The 25,503-nt window shown below is 36.6% G+C and overlaps 1 protein-coding gene and 2 pseudogenes across 2 annotated transcripts; all 3 read right to left on the reverse strand.

The window, feature by feature from the left end:
* Nucleotides 1-6,150: 6,150 nt before the first annotated feature.
* LOC143602720 (arogenate dehydrogenase 2, chloroplastic pseudogene) lies at nt 6,151-7,968 on the reverse strand (annotated as a pseudogene). Its single transcript, XR_013147899.1, has 2 exons — nt 6,827-7,968; nt 6,151-6,307 (listed from the first exon to the last, which is right to left on the reverse strand). The product of XR_013147899.1 is annotated as an arogenate dehydrogenase 2, chloroplastic pseudogene (transcript).
* An 8,704-nt stretch (nt 7,969-16,672) lies between these two features.
* LOC143602721 (putative serine/threonine-protein kinase PBL3) lies at nt 16,673-19,193 on the reverse strand. The gene is made up of 5 exons (XM_077079739.1): nt 18,094-19,193; nt 17,858-17,993; nt 17,584-17,750; nt 17,058-17,172; nt 16,673-16,947 (listed from the first exon to the last, which is right to left on the reverse strand). Exons 1-5 carry the CDS (start codon nt 18,775-18,777, stop codon nt 16,673-16,675), a joined length of 1,377 nt encoding a protein of 458 aa, XP_076935854.1. The 5' UTR covers nt 18,778-19,193.
* LOC143602723 (putative serine/threonine-protein kinase PBL28 pseudogene) lies at nt 18,828-19,388 on the reverse strand (annotated as a pseudogene).
* Nucleotides 19,389-25,503: the final 6,115 nt, after the last annotated feature.

The following is a 25,503-nucleotide window of genomic DNA, read 5'->3' on the forward strand; positions in this document are numbered from 1 at the left end:
CTTCTATGAACATGACGTTCAAAAGATCGATGATTTCTTGCTTCAACGAGGAAAAATGCCGTTGAGTCATATTGCAAAATCTTGTTTTCAAATGGTTGATGATGTGGATTGTGAATCAAAGGTGCTAACAATGTTGGGGGAGTATGAGAAGTATATCCCTGCGATTCATAATGAGGCGTTTTCACCAACAAAGAGTTATATATCGTAAGTTCATTCATAATTAAATGCTTCGATTAGCCTCCATATTGCGTGATTATTTATAATAACCTACTCGAATCGCTCATAGTGTGTAAAATTAACCTTGTAATGTACAGAATTCTGGAGATGGTTACCATGAAGGGCCACATAGATTCGCTGGTGGAGCTCAAAAGGCTCGATGTGGATACAAGCGAACTACATTACTCCGTCTAATAGAGAATGCGGGATATCCTCATGAAACTAATACTTTGTTTTCCGGTTCAGTTATGAGGAACACTCAATTAATCATCAAGCTTTTGATTTTAGTGTAGTTCATGTATGATAATGTATCTTGAGTTGTTATCTTGGCTTGTAAATATCCACAACCTAAGTGAAATTACTTAGATTTGCGTATATTCCACCATCCTCAGACCTGCTAATAGCTTTACTATTAATGGGATTTTTCTGGACGTGATTTATTGATTGATCGATTGATAATTGAAATGACTTCTTGTCATCATTGGACAGCAATAAGCTGTTAAAGTCTACGAAACATGTATATCTTTTACAAATATCTTGACAAAACATGACACAAAATGGAAGCACCAAAAGAAAAGAACAGAGAAAAATATTCTCGAAGAAAATCATATTAGGATTGATTTTTATAATGTAGGGAGTGTTTTATGGTGTCATAAGTGGATAAGAGAGAAAATTTAATGATTTTTCTATATAGATTTAAAAAATTATTGTTCAATCATAGTAATTTTCTAACTTTAAGTGGGTGTGAGTAAAGGAAAAAGAAAAGGTAATGATAAAGGTATAAAAAAATATTATATAATGCCTTTTAATCTAATTATAGATTTGGAGACAGGGAAAGTGATACGAATGCTGGATTTGACAAATTTTCAAAATTACAATCTGACGTAAATTAGATTTACACATTTATGCTAAATATGGAAAGTTTAAAGCTTTCAAAATTGTAGGATAACTCTTGATTGACGAGATAAGCCCCTAAATGAGTAAATGAAAGAATTTGAGTTACCAGTTTCCCCTTGTTCAACTTGAATAAGCTTCTTAGGATATCAGAACCTATAACGTTGACTTTTATAGTTGAAATTGTATCAAATCTGCATAATTCTAAATAGGTTTATTGGGACACAAATTATGAATCAACCATGTGGACAGAAAAATCTGAGGAATGGTTTATGGACTAAAACATTAGGAAGGCATCTAATTTAGCATGTAAAAGAACTACAATTAGTGATAAACATCTAATGGATTTCTTCATATGTTTCTTAATTCAAAGATAAGAAATTCATTAATGGCGCGTTTGTTTCACAGACTTTTTTAAAGGATTTGGAATTGGAATTGGATTTGGAATTGAAATGTTTGAGAATCCCTATCATATGTTTGGTTGGTTAATATGTATTGAAATTGGAATCTTCTTCATTCTCGGGTTTTTTTTTTTTTTTTAAGAACGAGGGAGACGGCGAAAACGTTTAGGTTTTTTTACATTTTTCGTTTTTGATTTGTATTTTGAGTTATGATTTTTATATTAATTTTTTTGAATATTTTTTGGAAGGGTTTTTATTGTTAATAAGAAAATCCTTTATTTTCATAACAATCCTTATAAAATAGATGATATTTTAAAATCCCATGAAATGTGGGATTTGATGGGATTTAGTTTTCATTCCCATTTTTTCATTTAATGAAACGAACATATCAATTCATGAGATTTAAAATCTCATTTCTTAGAATTCCTTCCAAATCCTTGAAACGAAAAGGACCTAAAAGCATCAAAGATCACCCTTTTTTAGAACTTTGTTTCTTCATGTTTTAGTCCTCTAGAGACTTTATCTCATTATTTGGAAGCAAAAAATTTTTGATATACTTATTTAACACAAATAAAGGTGGACATAAAACCAGGTTCCAGTCCTGATCCGGTGGTACCCAACCGGACCCAGTTCTACCCAATCCCTGTGTAAGAATCAGGTCACCTCTACCTGGTAAAAACCCGAACCAAACAAAACCAGTCAGAATCCGCCCAAAAACCCAATCATACATGGAACCAGTTCCTACCCAACCAAATTCTAGACTTTTGCTTACCAAACCCGAAATTCCGGTTCCAGTTCCTAAAAAACCTGGTTTGCCCACCTCTAAACAGAAATACCATCAACAAAACCCATGTCTAAATTCAAAAAAAAAAGTATGGAGCTATATAAAAATAATCTCATTATTGATTTCCAAGGTTTTTGAATAAGCACATCACTGAAAGAAATGGTTTAAGTTAACACTACCTGCTACTGCAATTGCAATCTCTTCTAAACAAATGAAGAGGTAGGTCCCAGCAGAGCCCAGTTGGACCCGCAAGACTCACCTTAAACAGGGACGTCTGCGCAGAGACCAACTGGATCCGCAGGACCAACCATGCTCAGAGACGTGACGTCCTTACGCGCAGTACGCAAGCTGGTCCCGCAGGAAATGCCTCCCAATGGTGAAGGACTCCGCCTGTCCCCGCAGCCTCGGATACAAGCCATTAGGGAAGGCCACCCGCGCAGCATGGCTACACGCACAAGGCACTTAGCTCTCAATCGTTCAGTGTCACCTGAAGGAATGAGCCAAGCCGGGAGCAATCCCGCACAGAGGCGGGAGGGGGAATACTCCCGCCCAAATAAGCCAGTCCGTATACTGAAGGATCTTTTACTGTACCTGACGAGGTATGGGCAAAAGATCTGATCAAAGATGCGACAGCTCACTGACAGCAGCATGGCAGACAGCACGCCACAGCACTGTGACCAATAGCCGCCGCCTACCCACCAACTCCTGCCATACCACGTGCCTAGCCTGTAGTTGGCAGAAGAGGAAGAGTGCACGACACGCCTGCTCTGTGTCAGCCGCTACCTATCCACCACTCACAGGCAGGGCACGTGCATAGGTTACAGTTGGTAGCGTGTTGGGCCGGCTAAACCCCTTGGAAACCTACCTTCGGCTATAAATACCACAAATGGTATGATCATCTGATCTTATCATATCTTATCATATTATCATCATATACACCTGATATCTGCTCTAGCAATCTCTTAATATACTTTTATATTTAAAGAGCAATCTAGTCTGATTCTCACGCCGGAGGGTGGTCACAAGGAGGAACCCCCCCCCTTCTCAGTGACGAGCTCACGGTGTCTGTTTTGCAGGTTATCAGAAGAACCATCTTCCAAGGGTCTAACCCCTCGTGGGAAACAGCTCTCCAACCCCTAGGTTACTAGTAACCTGCCCGGGGTCCGGTTAGTGTTTCTTCATTGGCGCCATCCGTGGGACCCAGAGCTTATCCGAATATCAGCGAGGATCTTGTTCGCAGCAGCCTTCATCCAGGGCGCGCAAGACCCAGAGCTTATCCGCACCCTAACGGGTAAAGATGGAATGCCACCCACATGGGATGGCATCATGACAGCAGCCAAACGCTATGCGGAAACGGAGAAGCAACTGGGTAGAGACCTTCCGCAGAACACAAACCTTTACACCCAGAGGACGAGAGAGGACAACGTCCTCACCGCCCGATTGAACAAAAAACGGAAGCAAGGCATTTGGCAGTCAAGGGTAAACTTTGACACCTCATCCGGCTTACAGCACCGATTGGGTGAAAGGGATAATGTAAAGCCGCACCGGAACTCCAGATGGACGCCACTTACCAAAAGCGTCACTGACATATTTGCTACTGAGGAGCTCCCATGGCCAAAGCCTCCAGTAATCCGGCATCGTCACGATGCTGATCGGAGCAAGTACTGTGACTATCACAGAACAAAAGGCCACAACACTGAAGAATGCATAGACGTAAAAGACATGGTCGAAACATTCGTCAGAGATGGGACGCTCGCAGCACCTCGTGGCGAAATAAAAGCTAGGCAGGCGAGTGCGTATAGAACCCCAGCTGGGGAAAACACGAACCAATTCCAGCTTCAAAAAACGAGACTACATGCTGCGTAAAGAACGAGATCCCGAACCAGGTGCGTATCGGCTCGATGGCACTCCCATCCCAACATGGAAGGGAGTTCAATTACACAGTTTGCATGTAATCAATTCCAATTTGTAAAGAGAAGGCCAAGAGCCACTTCTAATGGAAATGATTCTCTTTAAGAATATCGAAGCTGATGATTTTACATTTATACTTTTCTGGACACTAATATGCCGGTTTTCACCGCATAATTACGTGAAGTCATTGCATGGGAAGGCGGTCCTACCCGCACGAACCCAATAACGTGACAAACCTTCACGCAGGTCAGTTGAAGGGGAAAAAGTTCAGCACCCAAAAATGAAAGTGCCGGTCTATCCGCATGAATCATTAAGGAAACTGAATAATAACCTGTCAACAACCGCGCGTCGAACGGTTAAAACTATCCAACACTGGTGACGACATTCACATTACGTGAAGTCGTTGCGTGGGAAGGCGGTCTTACCCGCACGAACCCAATAACGTGGCAAAACCCTTCACATACCTAGCACCCGCAGGGAATTGACGCCAGGAATACCTTGAGAGTAAAGTAACCGTAAGACGAGCGCAGGTACAGTGTTAAGGCAAAACCCTTCACATACCTAGCGCTCCGCTGGGAATTGAAACCAAGAAGGATCTTCTGGGCAATGCTTGCGGAAACGGAAATAGCATCCCCGCATAGCGGGAACATCGAGAACTACGTTGTTTGAAGCTCCAGGATGGAATTGGTGGTCTTAACATAATTGATCACTATGTTCAAAACTACCAAAACCTCATGGAAAATACATACAACTGGGACTCAATGCTCCTGACTTGCGAGGAGGTTACAGACCTACCCGCATCATACCCAAAGACCAAGCAGGAAACTCGGGCATTTCTGCAAGTGACAAGGACTTCCGCGGAAAGAATCCCCATGGAAAACCTTACAAAACCCTTTTCAAAACCCTTTGCTCAAGTCCAAAAGTTCACCTCACTTCATTAAACACTCATGAGAAGAACATTGGACTGGGGGGACTTGAAGAGGTAGGTCCCAGCAGAGCCCAGTTGGACCCGCAAGACTCACCTTAAACAGGGACGTCTGCGCAGAGACCAACTGGATCCGCAGGACCAACCATGCTCAGAGACGTGACGTCCTTACGCGCAGTACGCAAGCTGGTCCCGCAGGAAATGCCTCCCAATGGTGAAGGACTCCGCCTGTCCCCGCAGCCTCGGATACAAGCCATTAGGGAAGGCCACCCGCGCAGCATGGCTACACGCACAAGGCACTTAGCTCTCAATCGTTCAGTGTCACCTGAAGGAATGAGCCAAGCCGGGAGCAATCCCGCACAGAAGCGGGAGGGGGAATACTCCCGCCCAAATAAGCCAGTCCGTATACTGAAGGATCTTTTACTGTACCTGACGAGGTATGGGCAAAAGATCTGATCAAAGATGCGACAGCTCACTGACAGCAGCATGGCAGACAGCACGCCACAGCACTGTGACCAATAGCCGCCGCCTACCCACCAACTCCTGCCATACCACGTGCCTAGCCTGTAGTTGGCAGAAGAGGAAGAGTGCACGACACGCCTGCTCTGTGTCAGCCGCTACCTATCCACCACTCACAGGCAGGGCACGTGCATAGGTTACAGTTGGTAGCGTGTTGGGCCGGCTAAACCCCTTGGAAACCTACCTTCGGCTATAAATACCACAAATGGTATGATCATCTGATCTTATCATATCTTATCATATTATCATCATATATACCTGATATCTGCTCTAGCAATCTCTTAATATACTTTTATATTTAAAGAGCAATCTAGTCTGATTCTCACGCCGGAGGGTGGTCACAAGGAGGAACCCCCCCCCCTTCTCAGTGACGAGCTCACGGTGTCTGTTTTGCAGGTTATCAGAAGAACCATCTTCCAAGGGTCTAACCCCTCGTGGGAAACAGCTCTCCAACCCCTAGGTTACTAGTAACCTGCCCGGGGTCCGGTTAGTGTTTCTTCAACAAACATAGCACAACTCCTCAAAATATAATAAACATATAACTAAAGACCAAAAATTACAGCATCATACAAGTGAAGAAACATGCTGAAGCCTTGTGCATATCCCCTGCCTCATAAGCTGCCATATTACATATAGCACAGCATAACAGCTCTAAGCCTGCATCATACAAGTGAAGACAACCAGTTTAACTCATTTATCTTAGCGGGTCATAGGGGTTGGCATGTTGTAACCCAAGCACAGCCCAATTAACCCGTCTATCTAAACAGAACAAACGGGTTGCCCGTTTGTTACAAACTAGTTACACAGTCATAAGCGGTCGACCATCTTAATAAAACGGGTTAAACATGTCAATCCAAACAGAACCCCAATATTTAAACAGGTTAAACAGATTAACCGAACACCATAAGTTTACTAACAGCTTAAATACGACATCACAAAACCAGATTTATTTTCTGTCATATCAAGAACTGCCACTCTTATCAATTATCATTACAAAATATTAATCGAAGTGTCAGTTTCAACACACGAGATTCCTTCGTTTTCTTTATCGTAAAGGGTATTTTAGACATTTCACAAATCATCATATATTGGAACTTTCTTATTCTTACTGCTAAAAATCACCGAAAAAAATTAAAACAAAACTTGGCTCATTAACACAAAGTAAGATAAACATACCATCAACTAGTACCAGAACCCGATTCCGAATCCGTCGAACCCGGTGGCAACGCAAACCCATTCCCATTAGATGGCAACTTCGACAACACCGGCGGCTGCTGCAAAACCCCCAACGCCCGTTCCCGCTTCCCAAACAACTGCTTCCTCAACACATCATGCAAATGCCCAAACAACTCCTTCTTCAACGCCTCAAACGCCAAATCCAACCGCTCCAACTGCTCCATCGCATTCTTATTATACATAAACAACCCATAATACAACTCGAAACTATCACTCGACGTATTCTCCACCAAATCCAACAACCGCTCATACCCCTTCGTATTAATCGGCGTACTATCCAACCCCAACTTCTCCAGTATCCTTCCAACCGTATGCGTTATAAACTGCGACTCCGCCGCGTGCAAATCATGCTCCGCACACGTCATCTCCCGCATCACACACCCTTCCCGCGCAAACGCGTCCAAAAACTTCTCACATCTCGAAACCCTCGATTCTTCCTCCCCAATCCGAACCTTATCGAATACAAACGGCAACCCGTTCCACCCGTCCTTCCCACTCTCCGGCCCGAACATCGGGTGGGTACACAAAATATCGAATTCGACCGGTAACGTTTGCAAGAACAAATCTTTAGCGAATTCTTTAACCGACAACACATCGACAAACAAAGTACTTCTTTTTAATCGTTGTAAAGGTAAAGACTTTAACACTTTATCGGTCGATAATATCGAAGTGCATAATAATATAACTTCTGGGTGTTCTTCACAAAGGTCATCTGGGTTAGTAAAGAACCTGACGCCAAGATCAGCGGCTTGTGTTGAGTAATCGGATCTTGAATACGCAAGAACATCATGGCCTTGGCGGACGAGGGTTTTGGCTAAGAATTGGCCGAAATTGCCGAACCCCACAATGGCTATTTTGAGGGTTTTGGATTTGGTGAAGTGGGTGTTGAGTTTGGATTCGTAGTCGAACGGTTGGGCGGCGTCGATGGCGGAGATTTGGGTGCGGTGGAGGCGGAGGGTGGGGGTGCGGCGGTGGGATGACGGCGGGAGGCGGCGGGGGTGGGCGGTTCGGTGGTGGGTGAAGTGGTGGTCGGAGAGAGTGGTTCCGGTGGTGGGGGTGGTGGCCGGAGAGATGGAGAGCATTTTCCGGCGAGGGTTTTGGGTTTTCCGGTGAGGGTTTGAGTGATTATTTTGGAAACTGGTATTATTTTATTTGAAGGGTGTGGAGGTCCGAAAACGTTTTAAAGGTGTGCGTGTGAAGTTAGGAAAGGCTTCGACAAAGAAAAAAAAAAATTTTGTGGAATTCGAAAATTTTTTTAGGTGACAGAGCATTCTCATCCAACCCTTTATTTTATGTGAGAGGTGTTTTTATAACTTAGAGAGTGATTCAGGATTTTAGAGCATTCTCATCTCATCCCCTATCCCTAAACCAAAAATTACATTAAAACTGACTGCATTTTCTCTCTCTATTTCAATTAAATAATACTTTTTATACCTTTTATCATTATTTTTTCTCTTTCCTTCACTCACAACCACTTTCAAAATATATTAAAAAATTATAGGGAGTGAACAGTAGCTTTTCAGATATACAGAAAAATTACTGTTTTTTCTAAAATATAAAAACTCTTTATTCACAATAGCCTGAATCACTCTCTAAATTATAAAAACTCCCCTCACATTAAATGAGGGGTTGGATGAGAATGCTCTTATGGGTGAAGAGTTTTTATACTTTAGAAAAAGTAGTGATTTTTCTGTATATTTGAAAAGTTACTGTTCATCCCCTATAATTTTTTTAATATATTTTGAAAGTGGTTGTGAGTAAAGGAAAAAGAAAAGGTAATGATAAAAGGTATAAAAAGTACTATTATTTAATTGAAATAGAGAGAAAAAATGTAGTGCGTTTTAGTGTAATTTTTGGTTTAGAGATAGAGGGTGGGATAAGAATGCTCTTAAATAAAAAGAGTATTTTGTTGGGTTTAAAACAATTTAATTTTAACATGGGCTTACTTGGTTATGTGTAAAAAACTTTTGTATAAAAATAGAATTAAACATGTCTCATTTGAAACTATAACCTTTTGGTGGGAGTAATACCCCTTTACCACTAGACCAAGCTAGTAGTTATGTACTTTAGTTTAAACACTAAATATACATATTGTTTAAATAAAAATACATATAATTTAAAAAAAATCCAGGGCTAGCGGGGTGTTGGCCTGTGGCCGACCTTGTGTGAAGTTCTTATTTATTTATTATTATTATTTTTAACAATCAACGAGTTAAGCTCGGCTCTCTAACATAACCCAATAAGAAAAGGCGACAACATACACCACATAAAATCCATGTCCATAAATAATATAATTTTACCACTTACTATTCAAAACCAAATCTTTCACTTTCTTTAAGGTTCGTAAAACCTGAGTAAACCATTATTAATTATTCATTTCGTTAACTTTCATATCCGTTAATCAGTTCAATTTTAATTCGTTCGTTAACTTAAACTCGTTAACCTTAATTCATCAAATTTATAATTCATTAATTCTTAATTCTTTAACTTTACGTAAACTTAGTTATAATTGTTGAGATAAATTTCTTATTTAAAATCCGTACTTTGTAATATCATAACTCACATATTAGTATTAAAGTTATAATATTAAAATAATATAGTTCGTTAAAAATCCCGTTAAAGATAAATATAATATGCCATAAAATGCTATGAAAGCATTCTAAAATATCGCTTAACTCCTAAAACCAAAATATATAACCTTTTTAAACCCCGTTAGTTAGTCCTTAAATATTTGTATTTATTTTATTTATAGTACGAGAAGTTCAATTGTTTAGGATTCTTTAACGTACTTTCGGTTGCTTCGGTTTCGTTAAACGCGCTTTCACTTTTTATTTCAAGTTGATCTTCGATTTCAAGGTGAGTTTCTCACACCTCCTTTTTAACGATTTTACATTTTTGGGGGTAGCATATAATATCCCCCCCCCCTTGCACTTAGGACCATTTTGTTATGAGTAGAAAAGGGACCCCCGATCCGAGTATATTGGTTGTTACCGACTGGAAAGGACATTGCATGCGAAGTAGTTATAATTTTCACAAGTTTCATGGAATCGCATGATTTGTATGTACTTATATAAAACTTGTGTGAACTTACCAACTATTCATTTAGTTGACCGTATTTTATATATATGCTACAGGTACTGCTAGTAGAAGATCATACACGGAGAAGCCACTAGACTTAGGTTATTTAAACAAATGGACAAAATGTTACTTGTAATTATATTTCCTTGTATTCTTAATTTACAAACTTGTGTATATGATGTTTAATTTAAATCAATTAATAATAATATTGTCACTTAATAGTGTCACATGTGTTTTGAACAATCTGTATGTCACACTCAGGCGTTTCCGCTTTAGCTGGAGTCTTACAGATTGGTTTCAGAGCCGTGACTATAATATTGGACACTAGACGTAGTGCCCTAGTTACTTATAGCTTATTTGTTTATTTGTTTAGGGTTACATGATTAGAAATTATGTGGGCCATATGTGATTGTTTGAATGCACATGTTATATTACTTTATTACTACTGATTCGTTTACGCCTCATGTACTGTCACACCCCGCCAAGGCGGAAACGTGGGCGCACGACATTCATGGATAATCACAGCTATTGATTAACGTTGTGATCCTACATGCGATGCGATGCTTGTATATGCCTACAAATTTCTTCCTGATTTTAATAACCTGAAAAACATACTTAAAAGTCAACATAATGTTGGTGAGTTCATAGGTTTTAAATGCATGTTTAAACCCATTATTATGAAAATGTTGAGTTTCAAATGTTTAAAATGTATAAAACAAGTAATGATTTCTCAAATATATGCTTTCATGATTAAAACATTTATCAAAAGCTTATATTTTCATGGCAAAAGCGTGCTTTAAAACTTGTTCATGTTTACGTAAATAAAACGTATTTTAAAAGTTACTTACGTCTTCGTGATTAAAATGTACATTAAAACATATTTATGAAGTTGAAAACTTTGTTCATTACGATTGTGTTTTCCCGAAGAAAACGTTGTCCAAACAGTTTACATTTACGAACTTAAAAGCCCTTTTTGATATGTAACTGAATTTATGCACTGCAATATGATATATACGATAAGCTAAACAAGATCGATAATCCTCTGTAGACTAGCTAAGAATACAAATTAATATATGAGAATTAGCCTAAATCATGTTGTTTCATTGCCCGGTACCGTCCCACGGTAAATGTATTAGATTATATGCACCCGTTAACATGTCGGTTAGAGTGACTAACAATGAGCGGAGGATCAATCCCGATAGTACTACCCACATATTCCTCGGCTAAACCCATAGTTAATGATTATAGAATGTATTGATCCGAAGATGTTAGGGGCCTCGTGTAACTCATGCTCACATAAAGATTCTATGTCTTGCTTACTAATTATCGTATTAAATAAGTTTATGTAAAGTATGAAATAAGTTTATGCAATGTTATGAAATAAGTTTATGTAAAGTTATAAAAATATGTTTATGCAAAGTTACTAAACAAGTTTATGAAACGTAGTTACTAAAAAGTTTATGTAAAGTTACTAACTAAGTTAATGCAAAGTTATCAAACAAGTTTAGTATGTTTCTCCCCCTAGTTTGTAAAACAGTAAAAGAGAAAAGGGGCTGTGAAACTCACCTTGTCGTCAGTGAGTGATGTTTAAGAACTCTTGTTTGTATTCATCCAACGGGCATCTATATTTTGCAAAATCCTATGATGAAGCTAGAAAAAATAATATCTTGAAGTTGAACACTCCCACCAATTTTTAATTCTTGAATTACTCCTAACCCTTGGTTCATCCTTCTTGAACTTAAGCGCACCTTCTCATATTAACTTGTCTAAAGGTTGAAATATTATTATAAAAATGTTGTTGATTTGCAAGAAGCAAAAAAGAAAAATGATATAAATGTGTGTTTGTTGAAAATCGAATTAGGGGGGTGTGTTTGGTGTGCTCGGCTAGAAAGAAAACAAGCGAGGGAGGGAGATGTGAGGTAGTGGGGATTTTGTTTTGGATTGCCAGGGAATATGGTGATATGATTTTAAGTAGTCTTAAGTTTCTTTATATAATACCACTTAGAGATAAGATGTTAGTGTGTGTGGATACCGAAATTTTGAAAGAGTTTTAAGATGGCTCGTTTTCAAGGTGGTGAGAGTCTGAGAGAGGAAGGGTCTAAACACACTTTATGTTAGTTGACTTATTTTCTAAATCCATTTTTGTATAATGGCTTATTTTAGCATGGTTAGACATAGGAATACTCAAAAACCAACATTTCCATCCCTTTTATCACTAATTGTGAAAATGTTGGAGTTTGCTCATGGATGGATGCATGCCATCGATGTGGACATGTATCATATGGGGGAGTCAAAGTAATTTGTTGGTTAGTGTAAGACTTTAGGATTATTTTAAGACCATTTGATCTTATCATATCTTTTTATATCTAGTTTCGGATATGTATCTAATTAGTTATTATATTATAGTGAAAACAAAGCTTGATCATAATCTTACAATACTCATTGGCGTTTAATAAAATCATAAAAAGTTTTACTAATTTTCAATTAGTCGTCTTATTGGATTCATTTACACAAGTCTGTTTACTAAATATAAAGTATTGTTACGCTTCAGGCAAGATTCTGAGTCATTATTTATATACGTATATATAGATATATTGTGTCATTTTTTCCTTTGACATATAACAATATATTTTTTTTATTATTCAAAATATAGTATCACCAATCGTCATGTCGGGTGTTTGTGAGCATGACGTAGTAATCCATATAATCACCTAGCGTGTGAGATACATGCGAACGTAATTTCTTAGACTTTTGATGATTTAATGAATATGTGTCTAATCTAGGGCATTTATTAATGTCATTATGTCTAATTATTGTTTAAAAATTGTACGGATATTGCGGGTTGTCACATGTACACAAGCACACACACAAGTCCAAGGCTTTTTCTTAAACAAATATTTTCAATCGATTTTATTTCGGTTTTCCGATATTTCTTCTTCTTAAAGATGGTTTTACGTGGCGGGTATATGTCGTAACTGTAAAGGGGACGTGCTTGTTTTCCGAACTTTTGACACCAAGGTTAATCAAACTTCATACTTGAATTTCACTCAAAAAAAACTTCTAATTCTTGGAAACAAACTTCGGTTTTATTCGATTATTGATTTTGTTACACATGGAATCTACCTATTCTAATAAAGTAAAATAAATGTAGACACTTGTCATCTTTTAGTTAATTCTTATAATTTTTTCCCTCCAAAACTAATATATATTTAATAGATCAATTATTATTCACTTTTCTTTTACAATATATTTATATAATATCTATATATTTTTATAAATATAAATATTAACATATTATTTTACTTTATATTTCAAAATACTTGGTGAATTCCAAAAATCAACAACAAATTATGTTTCTCAAATGAAAATTGTTTCGGGTTTGTTGTGAAACTTAAATTTGATTTTATGGGTTAAAAGTTGGTGAATAGATTGTTTGGTACAAGTTAACTACATTTAAATCAAAATTTGTTACGGGTCAAAAATGAAAATTTTGAGTATTTTTAAAAGTTTGAGAATGCAAACTAGATTTATTGTTAAATTTGTTATGGGTTCAAATTGTTGACTTGAAAATGTTAAAAGTATGAAAGTTAGAATTTTATACATGATTCGGGTTTCAAATTTATTTTTAAGGGCATTTTTTGAAATAATCAAAAGGTTCGGGATTTGGAAAATTGACTATTATTCCTTCAACTATTAAAATTTAATAAAAGATTGTCTATCAATGCTTTTAACTTTTATCAAATTTGAAATATTTATGTTAACATTAACTATTCCTTCAGTGGTGATCAAAACGTTGTATGGGAAGCATTTCATGCAAAAATATGCTCAAATGAAACAAAATATTCAAAAAATTGAATGGGTTAGCATGTTACTTTTTCTGTTGCCATTATGACCAAGTCGAGAAGCTCTCTGAAACTTATCAAAATCTTTTTCATGTTGTAGTTTAAAAAAACATAGTTCTTGAAAAACATTCATCGTTATAATTTAATGTTCGACTTTCCTTTTATGGGTGGTAAATTGAGAAATATATCAATAAAGGTAACGTTCCTTTTGTATTTAGGCTGAGTGGTTAGAACAACTATTGTATGAGAGGTCTTATTTCCGAAATTGGTTCATAACCAAAATTCTTTCAATTATACATATATGACATCGAGAATGAATTTTTCAATAGAAAGAAGCATTCTTGGATACATTTTTGCACGAGTATTTTTTTGATTAAGTTCATTTAAAAAAATAATTTTGTGATATAAATAAAATCAATTTAAGTACACATAGTATAGATATAAGTATATAAATAAAGATTATATATTCTAAAATTGGACAATTCCTAATAAAACAAATAATGTTTATTGTAATTTACATGAGAAATTATAAAACTAAAAATGAAATTGAAATATTTAACAAATCTTAATTTTAATTTATAATATATATTATCATGTCATGCATAATAATATAAAAAGAATGTACCAACAACAATAACAATAACAACAACAATAATAATAATATGATTTCTTAGATTGCATGTTCATTTAAAAATTAAATTACTCTCCTTAATATCTTAACTTTTCTAAGTATCTATATTTTATAGCATAACAACAAAAATATGTATAGGTATATATTTTCTAATTTTAAAAACATTTTCATATGTAAAAATCGGATTTAAATCACAAAAGAAAAAAAAAGAATTTAATTGATTTATGACATTAATAGCTAATCAACTCAATATTTATTTAATATAACAAAATCAGAATTGTTTTTACATACTCTTCTTTAATCCGCCTTAAATATATAAATATACAATTTTAATTGAGAATATTAATATTGCAATTGATCAATGTCTTTCAAATTATGTCAAGTGTATCACACATTCATTATTGTAATTTTTCCTATTCAAGTCTCTTCTTTTGATTTATTATGCAATCAAACATTCCAACGAAAATCAATGTTTCAATGCACTCATAATTAACTTCTTTTGTTTTCAAATTTTTACAAACTTGTAAAACTTTAACGCCATACTGGCATCGGCCGTGGGTGAGCTCTTTTATTTGAAACTTTATTACTAAATTGATAAAAAAATAATAATAAATGATCATATGTTTTAATTATGTCTTATTGTTTTCAATAATGAGTAAAAACGCGAAGGCGTTGAACGTGACAATTGGGGTACTGCCAATGATGAGATTGAAGTGTAATTATTTACAAATTTGAAACATATAAACTTGCCACATCTTGTAAGTCAACTTCATACAATCATATTTGCTTTAATATTGAACTTTATATTTGTGTTACTTACATCTTATTTTATTAACAACACACAACAAAAATAATGTATGCTTAACAATAAACTCAATGCCAGAGAAAATGCATTGTGTAGTTAGGATCATAGTTCTTTTGGTGGCTTATTTTATTTAACGGAAGGTTTACTTTTAAGATACTAACTGCATATACAGAAAATCTACTTTACTTTCATGCTTATGACAATTTCCTTCAAGAAGTTGTCAAGTAATCCTTTTTACTTTTATCAAATTTGTAAATTCTAAACTTCTTAGTACTTGTAGTATATATATTCGAATATATTCGTAATACATTTTACAAAATTATGTTATTATGTTTAGCATTTAGTTTTTTTATTTCAAATAATTCATTGTATTAATTTGGATATTGACAAATCCCGTGTAATATACGGGTTCTAAAACTAGTATTTTAATATGATAACAAACTCCACATGATTTAGAAAGATCTCAAGTCATTTACAAATTGCCATACCTGTAATCGATACTACAATCATACGTACAATCCAAAATTGTCGTGCAAGAAACTCAAGAAATCACATGCTTGGAAAATTGCTACAGTTCCATAAACATAATGGATTTTGGACCCAAATGTGAGAGAACAAAGCGTAGGATTTCGTTCATCAATTATTTTAGTTGGCTCGCTGTGGATCCAAAAAATCTTTTCGGCTTGCAAGTCTCGGTCATTTGAAGCTAGTATGTTAGAGAGTAACAGTAAGGACATAAGGTTGTTGTCATGTGACTTGAAAGTCACAGGCAGAGGATCTCTGGTGTAATTAGGAAGATTATGCGCATCATATAATGAATCAATCCCATTTCTATAGATCGATCCACTCTCACTCAATTATACTCTGCATGACCTCCCTCTACTATATACACAACCAAGAAAAAAAAAGTCATGGTATTAGCATAAAAATGATCAAAGGCTATATTAATTACTGAAACACAAACCTTGAAAAAGAGGTAGCACATAAAACTAGAAGAATACGTTTAACACATTAATTACTGAAACATTGAGCTTGTTAATATTATTACAGTAACCACTGTATATTATTACTATTGTAATATCATGTTTTTAAGTAACTTAATTGATAAAGTTGTACTAGAAATACTTCCTAGAAGACTTTTAAAGTGTTTGATCAGTTTCGTTTAAGCTAAACCTTTTAATTTTTTCCCATTTAACCCGTTATAGTGTAAAATAATAAGATAGCCCGTGTTCGACCCACACAGGCATGCGCTGACCAATACTAGTTTATCATGCACGCAACATACTTAATCCATCTTGACTAGTTAGGAATTCAAAATGACCCAAAACATGAAAATATTTACCTAACTTGACCTATTGTGAGAGATTAGCGAAGAAAACAACATGTCCCCTAATGAATGTAGGAAAAGCGAAGAGTTAATTATGGGATGCTTACATTAAACAATTCTCGGCTGTTGCTGTTGCGAGTGCGTCGTAGATATGCATCTCATGCTCCTCCAACAATATGAGCATCTTTAATTCTGCATCATCCTCATTGCAGATTTCAAAACATGACTTTGCAATATTATGTATCGACATTTTTCCATTTTGGACCAATAAATCATCCATGTTTTGAACTTCGTTATCATAAGAGATTTGTTTCCCTGTTAGAACCTCCACAAGTATAAGTGTAAAACCATCAAGATTGCTTTGCAGTTGTAAGGGTTCTGCAGAAAAATCCTTAATTATTCTATGTCATTGGATAAACACTAGAAATATTACAACAGATATATGATTGTATATATAGAAGAGATCAAGAGAAGATGAAGCGACTTACTGAACCCTGGATAATAGTCGCCATAAACAAGACCGTTATCATCCCGAATATTGTAGGGATAGTGACTGTGTGCTAACTTAGTAAGCTCGCAATCTGAAAGTTTTGCTGTAAAATCCTGCAAATTCATATTTCATGAATATAGGCAAAAGGGGTTTTAAAGAATGTGATGCAGAGCGAAAATAAATAGTAATTGATAAAAGAACATTGTTTACGACAAAGTTGATAAATTTCTAAAAGATTTACTAGCATATCATGCTAAGTAAAATCTAAACATGGGATGGGAGAACAGAAAATTTAGATGACTAAAAAAATGCATGAATTATAACTTTATAAGTATTTATAACATCAATTTTTCATATATTTTTACAAAAGGAAACATTAACATTAGGCAAAATGGATTAATTTGGGTGAAATCATCGCATTCAAAAATTGGGGCGTCAAACAAGGTTATGTAAGCCTTCAAACAAGGTTATATATATATGGTCCTACTTTTTTAATGCCTGTAGCAAAAGCGCTTAGATTATACCTCATCCAGCAATATCTTACGCCTGTCGAGCCGAAACATACTGCTTTTTCCTCCACAATGCAAATACGGGTTTGCATAATCCCGTGCGTCATGCAAGAAAGCAATCCCTCGAGCAATTCCTACAGCTATTTTCACTTTTGTAACCAACGGAAGTCGTGCTATAGCTCCTACAGACCATGAACATATAAAGTATTTAAAGATAAACTTGCATCATTTTCAAACATATAGTAAAAGATTTCTTTGGTTTATCTCTAATCTTATTTATGTTGCATACCACTAAAAAGGTGATCCTCAAAGTTTCCATTAGGCATGACTTCGTTCACAAGGAAGAGTTGCTTGTCTGACAAGCAATATCCAATGAGCTTAACAAGGTTGGGATGATTAAACTCTTTCAAATTTTCCAACTCCAACTGCATTTTGAATGTGATCATGCTTCACAATTGTATGTGTCCGGTTTCATGAAGAGATATACTAAGCTACAAAAAGAAGGGTGAAATACATGATATTTACCTTGGCCTTTTCAAGTTTGACATTTTTGTTCCAAGAAAGTGACTTAATTACAACAGGCATTCCTTTATTACTCTTGGAAAAAGAATAGGTTGTTTTATCGACCCGGCCTTTGTAAACATCTCCATAACTCCATGCACCCAAGTATGCGCCTTCTGAAAAGCCCCTCGTTGCACGTCTCAGTTCGTCAAATGTGTACACTTTCAAATCTCTAGCAACTAACTCATTTTTTGTCGAAGAGACCCGATCTATATCGTTTTCAGGGTTTGTTGGTGGAAAGGTGCGTCTATGGATAAACATAGGAATCATCCAAGCGAATAACGTTGTAACGGATGTTTTTTCAGAATTGTCCCAGTCCTTTTGTACTTGTAGTAAATCTTCAAGTGAGGTTGCAACCTCGGCCATGCTAGGCCGCTCTTTCGGATCACTAAGCAAACAACGATCCGCGATTTTTACAAATCGTCCTAAACATTTTGAGGAAATTGTTCCCCTTATATTAGCATCAACCATCTGATCTAATTTCCGTTCTTTCATACGTCTCTGGGCCCACCGTACCAAAGCTGACTCCTCACCTCTACTAATGTCTATAGCGCGCCTCCCAGATAACAATTCAAACAACACCACTCCAAATGCATACACATCTGTTCCTCGTGTCAGTTTCCCGGTGCTTAAATACTCTGGATCCATATACCCAAATGAGCCTTTTGCACTCGTGTAAATTGGCCGGTCAATTGATACTATTTTCGGCAACCCAAAATCTGAAATCCAGCTTCCCAGTTCTCGTCCAAAAGAATGTTGGAACTCTTCACATCACGATGAATGATTCCTTGTTTTGTCTCGTCACTTTTGTGAAGATAGTCCAGTCCACGTGCAGCACCTATGGCTATCGTGACTCGTTGTACCCAACTTAAATGAGTATCGGCTTTGTGTAGCTGATGGTAAAGGGTTTCATGGGGCATATACTCATAAACAAGAATCTTCTCCTTGTTATCATCACAAAAACCAATCAGGGACACCAAGTTATGGTGCCGTAACATGGAAATCACATCAATTTCAGCTCGGAACTCGTTTTCACCCTGTCTGGATGTAGAATCCAACCTTTTGATGGCCACAATATGACTGGTTTCTTCTATACATATACTACCTTTATATACTTTCCCAAATCCACCTTCTCCAAGGACATTTTCATCATCAAAGTTTTCAGTCGCGGCTTCGATCTCTGCAAGAGAAAACCGGATACAAGGCTGCGATAAAGTTGATGATGACATTTTGGCAGCTTCACCAATTGCTGAATACATTTTGAGGTATGTACTAAATGGCTTGTGGATAATGTGATCGGATATGAGACGACTATAAATAACTATTTCTCAATTTAAGAGGAAACTACTTGGAAATAAGCATGTGTGACCCTTTGCATAAGATTTTTCCAATGTCAATGTTTAAAATGGTAAGGAAAGTCTCACTACGTAAGCGGCCCGGGCCGCATATCATGAATAGGTCATTCCAAGAAATTCACAACACCTATACAAAATGAATTTTTTGTCTTTGAAGAAAATGTCCAAATCAATAATATCTTAATACAACAAATGAGCTAAACATTTCACTATCACTTAATCAAATCACCACTGAATAGATTCCATTGGCATCATCCCTACCACCCACGAGACCTTGACCGCAAGCAATCCCTTCGGTAAAAAGTTTTATTTATTTTCAAAAACCGACCCCTTAAAATTGTAGAGTCATGTTCTCCATAAACCATAAAAAGTATTGTTTGGTGACACAATTGTTGTTTGGCCCAAGTGTAAAGCTCAGCCCAAGAATTATTAGGGTTTATTATATTTGGTAATGTCTTGGCTAGCAAGTTTGGTTAGTCTATATAAGCCGGATTATGGTTAGACATTAAAATAAGAGAAGTTGGTGTAACCAAGTTAGGGTTCATCAAGACAGGGCCGGCCCATGGGGGGGCTGGGTGGTCGACGGCCACAGGCCCGACACCCCCGCTAGGCCCGAATTTTTTTTTTAATTTATATGTATTTTTATTAAAACAATATATATGTTTAGTGTTTAAACTTGTTTGCATAAACATTAACTTGGTCTAGTGGCAAAGAGGTATTGCTCCCAACCAAAAAGTATAGGTTCTAGTCTCATTTGTGACATTTTTAATCCTATTTTTATATAAAAGTTTTTTACACAACCTAAATTATAACCAATTAAGCCTATATCAAAATTAAATTGTTTAAACCCAACAAAATACTCCTTTTATTTAAGGCTTAAAAAAATTTCCGCCTTCGGCCTAAAATTTTTTTTTGCTTTCTCGGAGTCGGGCCTGCATCAAGAGTTATTTGTTTAGATCATGTTGATTATCGATCTGGGACTTGAATTGGTATCAAAACCAAGTTCAAGAAATCGATAATCGATTGGCGGCGAGCGGTAGCTTGAGGAGAAGCTATCATCGGGCGCATATCGGAACCGAGTAGGGTTTTCGAATTGGAGTTTCTTTTCACAAGCTGTTCAGTCGGACCTGTTACGGAGGGTTGCTGTTGTCCGGCGGCAACAATCGGAAGGACTGGCAGCAGTGTTAAAGAATCGACAAGGGGTCCAGTTGCACAGGTAGGTTTACCGCAGCGGCAGCAGGGTTGTCCTGGCTTCGGAAATCAAGAACCAAGTGGGGTTTTTTTTTATCGGGTATTGCATAACAGTTTTGGTTGTTGATTGGGTTTCAAGTTGGAAATCTTTGAGACCTGCGGCTTACCGGCGAAGTTTCTGTACTGGTGATTTGGTGTTTCTCGTCAAAGAAGGAGAGAAGAATCTTTTAATTTGATTGGTTGTTAGGATACAAAAGTCAAAAGGTTAAACTAGAAATACATATTGTCTGATTGTGGTCCACGAGGAATTCAAGGAGGAAAAATATAAAAAAGGGTGTTTTAATTTTCTTTCTTTTAGTTTAACAGTTTTAGTTTTTTATTTGAGTTGAACAAGACGGTTTAATTCATAATTCGTATTTTATTAGGTTAAACGAGTTAGGTTTTAACCAAATGTTTGATTTAATTTTGTGAGCAAGTTGGTTCGGTTCTGAAAAGTTGCTCGGAATTGATTGGCTTTTATTTGTTTCAAAGAAGTGGAGCAAAGGGGTTTGTCGACGTCAATGGCAAGTGACAAAGAAAGACCAATAATCCAACCCAAACCGACCGGGGGATATCTCTACATGTTCCAAAGTTGAATGGAACAAATTATATCACATGGGCGATTGTGGTGGAAGCGATCTTGGATGATCAAGACCTATGGGAAGTTGTTCAACCAGAAGAGGGTGCGGTTATTGATAAGAAGAAGAATAAAACGGCAAGATCATTTTTGTTTCAAGTGGTGAATGGTGATATTCTTCTTCAGATTTCTCAATACAAGAATGCCCGAGATATATGGACGGCTTTGAAGGCACGGTATGTTGGGGCCGAGCGAGTTCAAAAGGCTCGACTACTAACTTTGAAAAGTGAATTTGAGAAACTCAAGATGGCGGAAAACGAGATTGTTGACGAGTTTGCAGGAAAAATAACAAATATGGTTTCAAAGGCAACGAGTCTATGTCACATGTTCAAGCAAGATGTCTTGGTGAAGAAGTTGCTGGATGCGGTTCCAGATAAGTACTTTCAACTAGTAGCCTCAATCGAGCAATGTGTTGATCTCGATAGTTTGATGTTTGAAGATGCTATTGGAAGACTTAAGGCATTTGAGGAACGCCTACGAGGGAGAGAGCGCGCTTCAAATTCACAAAGTCAGTTATTTTTCAATCGATCGGAAAGTAGTTATAAAGGGAAGTCGTATGATCAGTCCGGTAGCCGAGGTAAGGGTTGGTCGAGTTCACAGAGGCGTGGAATAGGTCGTGAAACCGGAGGTCAAGACCGAGACGATGAGGACCAAGATGGTTGCGAAAATCAAGGTGGTCAAGATCGTGGGTCAAGTCATAAGGGACAAAGAAGAACCAATGATCGTCAAAGGGGAAGAAAGGATAGATCACAGGTTCAGTGTTACCGTTGTGATGAGTTTGGTCACTTTGCGGCTATGTGCCCGGAACGTATGAAGAAAAAAGAAGAATCTAATTTGAACCAAGTTGATGATTTTGATCCAACTTTATTTATGATAAAAGGTGATCAAAAGATAGTCTTACTGAATGAAGACGGTGTGATTCCAAAGCGTTTCGAAACCGAGCCGATGGAGAAAGATGTTTGGTATCTCGACAACGGAGCATCGAATCACATGATGGGTAATAAAGCGTACTTTTATGAATTGGATGAACAAGAAACGGGAACGGTAAAGTTTGGAGATGAATCTTGCATTGATATTCGGGGAAAAGGGTCGGTTTTAATTGAAGGGAAAACGGGGGAGCAGCGCCTATTGACCGATGTCTACTACATCCCGAGCCTACAGTGCAATATCATAAGTCTTGGTCAAGCAACGGAAGGTGGATGCGAGATTCACATGAAACATGATTTGTAAACCATCAAATATGATATAGGTAAGCTTTTGATGAAGGTGACAAGGACCAATAACCGATTGTACAAGATTAGCCTCAAGATAGCAAGTCCCGGTAAACGAGTTAGCATTGGAATGAAGAATTTTGCAGGTAGAGATCTTCAAAGTGTTGGACTGAAAGAAGACAAGCCGGTTACGAGTCAGATTCCAATCAAAGATCCAAGTTCCAAAATTCAAAATCCAACGAAGAGTGTTCAAGAAACTGAATGTGTGGTCAAGAAAGTGATTCAAGCCCAAGGGAAGACGAGTAATGATCAAACGAAGCAAGTGTTACTTCAAGCCAAGTGGAGCCCAAAGAACATTGCAAGAGATCAAGAAAAGCCTCGGGAGAATCAAGAGAATGATGACAAGCGTGAAGTTGAAGATCCGCCAATTTCGAGTAGGAAATTAGGGGGTGAATTGGGTGAGTTGGATAAAACAATTGGGGGGTGATTGTTGGCACAATTGTTGTTTGGCCCAAGTGTAAAGCCCAGCCCAAGAATTATTAGGGTTTATTATATTTGGTAATGTCTTGGCTAGCAAGTTTGGTTAGTCTATATAAGCCGAGTTATGGTTAGACATTAGAATAAGAGAAGTTGGTGTAACCAAGTTAGGTTTCATCAAGAGTCAACCCGAGTTAGGGTTTGATAGTTGTAATCAGTTTTTTGAGTTAGATTTTCTGATTAATAAACAAGAGTTATTTGTTTAGTTCGTGTTGATTATCGATCTGGGACTTGATTGTTAACAGTGTATCCAACGTTGCGGCTTTCTAGTAGTTTGATCCATTAAATTATTATTGGTAGATTAGTTGAAACGAACGAGAAAAGAAATCTATTGTTGTTGGATATCAATAACACAAATTACACATTGAATCATCCATATCTATGACAACATTAGAGAATTAGTTGTACATAAGTATACGAAAAAAGACATCATTTTTGACATATTCTAATTATTAATCTAATACTAATAAAAATATGAAATAAGTCTAAACTATATTTTTAATGTTTGTGACCCTATTTGACTGGTTCTGCCATTGTGTTGTGACAACCCATCCCAAAAGTCATGCTACTTCCATTAAATTAAACTAGTATTTATCTGTATTTATTTTCTGTCTCTATTATATATTTTTTCCACGCACCCGATCGCTATATTCTTTCATAAGATTTCCTCCTAGATTAAAATAAATGGCCAATAAATAAGAATAGTTAAAACTGGTATTGAAGGTTCAGATAATAGAAAGTTGACTTTGGGTTCAACTATCCTGTAGCGTTGAGCAACCGGGGTGGCAATGGGTTGGGTTTGGTATGCACTGAATGGTTTGTGGATAGTGTGATTGGATATTGTGACGATTATAAATAACTAGTTCTCAATTTAAGAGGAAACTACTTGGAAATAAGCACGCGTGACGCTTCAAATAAGATTTTTCCAACGTCAAACTTTAAATTGGTAGGGAAAGGCTCACTACATTAATGACCCGGACCGCATAATGCATGGAAGATTAGAATCAATGGGTCATTCGCAGAAATTCACAAGACCTAGGCAAAATGAAATTGGCCTTTGAAAGAAATGTCCAAATCAAGATTGTCTTGCTACAGCCAAACATTTCACTATCACTAAATTAAATCGCCATTGAATAAATTCCACTAGCAATCTGGCATTGTCACCACCACCAAAGGAGGCCTTCCCCTACCAGTTATTGTATTTTATTTATGTTCTAAACGCCGACAAAAAATCGTAGGGTCTCACTAGACTATGTTTAGTGGTTTTAACATATGATGTATGTTAGAATGTCACGTCACTGCTATGTAAGCAGTAATAAAACCCCTACATGGTTCATATATATACTAACCTAAGACGTGTTAGACTATAATTAGGATTATTAAACAATGAAAATTAAAAAATTAAAATAAACTAACTAATATCCTAAACTGAAACGCATTAGGAGTTTTTAGTATCCTTATCCTTTTTTAAACTTATGCCTTGCACGCCAACTTAAACTTGCATTGCACTCCAAGGGCATCAATTCAAAAATTGCCAATAATATGAGGTGAAAATTTTAAAGGAATATTTGTGAGTGAATTAAAAGTGTAAAAGAAATAATAGTGTAAAAGAGAGAATAGTGAAACGAGCAGGAAGCCAGAGTGAAGGATTAAAAGAAAAGAATGGTTGGAATTATAGTGGAATGGGCCATTAGAAGAAAACATTGGGCTAAACTTCAATTAACTATTTTGGGCTTTAAAGGAAAGGTAAGGAGCCCACAAGAATTCATGGATTCTCGTCTTCGTAAAGATTATTTGAAAGGAACAGCCGGGGAGGCATGTCACTTTTAACCGAAAACTGAAATCCGATACTTGAACCAGAGAAAATACTAACCTGAACACGAACCCAAACCATAGTAATTCGTGTCGGTTCTTTGTTCTAAGTTCCTTAGTGAAAAAGATTGAGAAACAAACCAAGAAATTAATAAAAGTATTTTTGTTATTATTTTTTAATGTTTGTTCATGTTATATACTTATATCTAGTAATTCTAATACTTATTATATTTCAGGTTTTTTTTAATATAGCATTAGAAATGAAGGACAAACAAAGGATAGGGCGTGAAGATTGAAAACATTCATGTTGGACTTTTTATATCATTGGACCTTTTTGTTTTACTTTTACTAATTAACTTATTGTGTTTTTGGATTAAGTTGGTTTATTATTTGGTTATTTACATTTGCGAGTGAAGGCAATTATGTGTTTTAATGTTTATGAAACTCAATTAACCCAACCCGGTTATCCGAACTCAAAACAACTTGGTTTTGATGCCTGAGTTTATTTTATATTTGAATTTAAATGTGTGTGCGCGTGTGTTTGAGAGAGAGAGAGAGAGAGAGTAGAGACGTGGTGGGTGTTTCAACATGA

Source organism: Bidens hawaiensis, unplaced genomic scaffold, assembly GCF_021521415.1.
Source record: "Bidens hawaiensis isolate Kalapana, Puna unplaced genomic scaffold, B.hawaiensis_p1.1 tig00059551_1, whole genome shotgun sequence".
In the NCBI taxonomy this organism is placed as follows: Eukaryota; Viridiplantae; Streptophyta; class Magnoliopsida; order Asterales; family Asteraceae; genus Bidens; species Bidens hawaiensis.

Coding starts and splice junctions, on each gene's coding strand:
- LOC143602721 (XM_077079739.1), bottom strand. CDS start 18,777: ATGGATCCAGAGTATTTAAGCACCGGGAAACTGACACGAGGAACAGAT. Junction 17,994..18,093: donor TCAAACTTGAAAAGGCCAAG/GTAAATATCATG, acceptor TTCAAAATGCAG/TTGGAGTTGGAAAATTTGAA. Junction 17,173..17,583: donor GTAAGATATTGCTGGATGAG/GTATAATCTAAG, acceptor ATGAATTTGCAG/GATTTTACAGCAAAACTTTC.